The sequence below is a fragment of the Nicotiana attenuata genome, chromosome 5 (assembly GCF_001879085.1).
Source record: "Nicotiana attenuata strain UT chromosome 5, NIATTr2, whole genome shotgun sequence".
Lineage (NCBI taxonomy): Eukaryota > Viridiplantae > Streptophyta > Magnoliopsida > Solanales > Solanaceae > Nicotiana > Nicotiana attenuata.
Window position 1 is genome coordinate 5188869 of NC_031993.1, and position 4051 is coordinate 5192919.

Consider the following 4051-nt stretch of genomic DNA (forward strand, 5'->3'; position numbering starts at 1 on the left):
TAGCTGCTTTGGGATCTTTAGGTGCTTTAGGTGCCATCTGTTCAAAAAAAGTAAAAGATACGAAAAATAACATCAAGACATTATCAAAAAAATTATTTAAAACTTTAACTCTAAGAAGCCTGAAGTTGGCCAGTTACAAACAAAAACTTCAGCTCTAGAGCTGAAGTTCGACAGTTACAAAACAAAAACTTCAGCTCTAGCTGAAGTTCGTCAGTTACAAACAAAAACTTCAGCTCTAGAGCTGAAGTTCGGCAGTTACAAAAAAAACTCAGCTCTAGAGCTGAAGTTCGACAGTTACAAAACAAAAACTTCAGCTCTGGAGTTGAAGTTCGACAGTTACAAAACAAAAACTTCAGCTCTAGAGCTGAATTCGCCAGTTACAAAACAAAAAATTCAGCTCTAGAGTTGAAATTCGCCAGTTACAAATAAAAACTTTAGCTCTAGAGCTGAATCACCAGTTACAAAAATAAAAACTTCAGCTCTAGAGCTGAAGTTCGCCAGTTACAAATAAAAACTCAGCTCTAGAGCTGAAGTTCGACAGTTACAAAACAAAAACTTCAGCTCTGGAGCTGAAGTTTGACAGTTAAAAAATAAAAACTTCAGCTCTAGAGCTGAAGTTCGCCAGTTATAAAACAAAAACTTCAGCTCTAGAGCTGAAGTTCGCTAGTTACAAACAAAAACTTCAGCTCTACAGCTGAATCACCAGTTACAAAAATAAAAACTTCAGCTCTACAGCTGAAGTTCGCTAGTTACAAACAAAAACTTCAGCTCTAAAGCTGAAGTTCACCAGACAAAACAAAACATTCAGCAAAAATAATGCTGTAGTTTTTACAAAAAATAAAACACAAACTCAAATCCAAAAATAATGCTGAAGTTCATAAAAAATATAACAAAAAAACACAAAACATGAAATAAAACTTCAACTCCTATCTAAGGTATCATTGAAGTTTTATAAACTTCACACTTTAATAGTATCATCTATTCAACTCTCAAAATTTTTAAAAATTTCGACGTCTCCAAAAATCACTGAAGAATTTATAGAATTTTCATCAACCCTAAGAAACATGAAACAAACACTCGTTCAAAAAATCTAAAAATACAATCGTAAAAGTAAAACTAATGCACTTATCAAACTAAACCCTAAGAAACTATTTTATCATAAATACATGACTATCAAAACCCAAAACCAGAAATTAAATCGTAAAAAGTAATACTAAAATAAAACCCAGAAAGTTAATGCAATGTACCTGTGATTAAATCGTAATGTTATTGGGGAACAAACAGTTGAAAAATCAAAAACATCGACGAAAACAGTTTGATTTCAGAGAAGAACAAATCAAAAAATGCGAATAACGGGAGAGAGAGACAGAAACAGTATAGGACTAGCGTATGCTTGGACAGAAAATAGTCTTTTAATAAAGAAGGACAAAATAGTCTTTTTAAAAGGCTTTTAACAAAAAAAACGGATACGAATGCAAACAGAAAAACAAAACGGCTACCGATTAAAAAGGGGTGCCCTATGCAATTTTTACTAGTTCAAGAGCTAGGGTCCTTTTTGGCCCAATGTATTCAAGAGATTCGGGTCTGTTTTGTTGTATTGTTTTTCCCTGGGCAAAAGCGTCAAAGACCCCGGAGGCCGCGAGTAAATACAGACCAAAGACCATAGTCGTAGACCCTTCTCGAGACATCAAGGAAAATCCCTAATCTTTTGTTAGCAGAGACACAGTGCGTGTGTGTGTGTTTTGCGATCGAACAATGGCATCGACGTTCTCGAAATGGCTGGTGGATCCAAAGAAGAACCCTCTCGCTGCAATCCACAAGAAATCCCTCTCCGCTCGCCTCCGTAATTACGGTACAAAAATTGTCTACTTTTTATACCCATTTCTATCTTCAGATCTATTCATCTGTATTTGATACATGTTCTAGCATATTGATTGTATTTAAAGGTTTGTTTGATTTGAATTAATGCGATTATTATATGTTATGATAATTGGATCAGTTTCGTCAAAATAACCAAACAGTGATTTCTAATTTAAGCTAATTTAGCAGAAAATGATAATGGTTAAATCATGTAAAAGATTCCAATTCTAAAAGATGAATCTGTCTTCGGTTTTCCCCGTCATAAATGTTTGTGTGTGTGTGTGTGTATTCTTTTAGAAGTTGAAAACTGTTCTAGAGTTGAGCACCCAAGGATAACCATGGGAGACCACGGTTCAACTCCTAGCAGAGACAAAAAAATGCTTAATTTCTTTCCATCTGCCTAAGTCTCAACGGGCAAAGTTAGATAGTAGGTACCCGGTGAAATTGTTAAGGTGTTGTGGAGCTGTTTTTTCCTCTTTAAAGGTCTGTCTTATGCTTTGAATTGCTTATTAATGTTATAATTGATATATTCTAGCCTAAGGGTCATTTTTATTGATGGGTTTATACTTCTCCATATAGAAATATTGGTGTACTTTCCTTCCATTTTCCCCTATTATATATGTTTATAGCCATTTGAAATTCTTCTGATTTGATTTTCTTAGGTCCAGTATTGGTTGTTGATTTCATATACTTATGTTATTTCTTTTCTGTGTAAATGCATATTCGAGCATTTGGGCTATTGATATTTACCCATTTATGTTTTCCTCTATATAAATCTTCATAACTTTGTCTTTAATTCCCAAATCTCATCTGTATATCATTATTTCAAGTTTTTTTTTTTGATTTCCTTTGCTTAGCCAATGAAGCCTTGACAAAGTGGTCAAAGTTGAGGTATTGAGTGCAAGTGATCTCAGGTTCAAATTCTATGGGGATGGTTTCTGTCCATAAGAAGATGGGTATTCCTAAACTTGTGTGCTTACCTGGTGGTGTAATGTAGTAAATATATTCTTAGAGTTTGTCAGAATTAAATTCTTCACACACATAATACCATCTGGGTAATTGGTATTAATCCATTTGTACTGATGGTTATCAAAGTTTGGTGCATATTTCCCTTTACTTATTTGGTTCGTCTGTTATAAGAAAAATAGAAAACTCGCGCTCCTTGTTTTCTCCAACCCAAGCTGGTTAAATCCTCTTGTTTCCAATTAACGAGTCAGGGGAGTGTTTTTTTTTTAGTTTCTTCTGCTAGAAAAATCATTTTACAATGTCATATTGATTCCATAGACTTGCCACATAGTTGAGCAACTTAAATTTGTGGCCCAAAATAAATAAATAGATAAAGAAATAAAATCATGAAAATAAAATAGAAGGAAACAACATTTTGTTATTTCACTATTTCAATTATTCTGATTAGAGTTACTGCTTGTTAACATTTTATTTGTCTGTGGGTTTTTGTGAAACAAGGGCTTAGATATGATGACCTGCATGATCCAATGTACGATTTGGACGTGAAGGAAGCTCTTAATCGCCTTCCAAGGGAGATTGTTGATGCCAGAATCCAGCGCCTTAAGCGTGCCATGGACCTCTCAATGAAGCACCAGTACCTCCCAGAAGATCTCCAGGTACTTGCATACTATCCTATTATATGCCGCACTAAGACAAATAGAATTGTCTACGATTTCCTCTTCTGAAGTATTGGTGCATGTGGTGACAAAATCGAACAATAGAAGAACTCTTTGGGTGCTTCGTTCTCCACCCCCACCCCCTCCTACTTATTTGCTGTCTTCTTTCATTTTTATTTTGTTCTTGTCGTTCTTGTCGTTGTGAAAGCGGTATTAGTGAATGATGGGCTAGGAGTTGACTGAAGCAAGCCGAACGAAGAACGAAGAACGAAGACCTTAGACCTTTTTCAAACTAATAAAATAATAGCAGTTATTGATGTAGGAACTTTTGTGAATCATATGGTGAGACCTTGATAGTTCTTTTATGTGTGGTTGAATGGTTCTTCTAAGCATCCTAATATTCATTACCCAATTTTGATAAGGGGAGAATTATCTATAGATCTTCTATTCCATGTCAATTTTTGATGGTTGAAGAGGGTAATGAGAAGGAATGAGTCAATGTTTTTTTGTTGAAACCCATAGCTGGAGGAAGCAAGGTGGAGAAATCCTCCCAGAAGTTCTTCTTGCAT

At 34.9% G+C, this 4051-nt stretch overlaps 1 protein-coding gene across 1 annotated transcript in view; it reads left to right on the forward strand.

Moving 5' to 3' along the window:
- LOC109225210 (cytochrome b-c1 complex subunit 7) overlaps positions 1653–4051 on the forward strand; it is a 4653-nt gene continuing 2254 nt past the window's right edge. The window contains exons 1-2 of the mRNA XM_019389804.1: positions 1653–1852; positions 3325–3482. Coding sequence (XP_019245349.1) covers positions 1756–1852; positions 3325–3482 — 255 coding nt within the window. The 5' untranslated portion in view covers positions 1653–1755. The remainder of the gene's footprint in view (positions 1853–3324; positions 3483–4051) is intronic.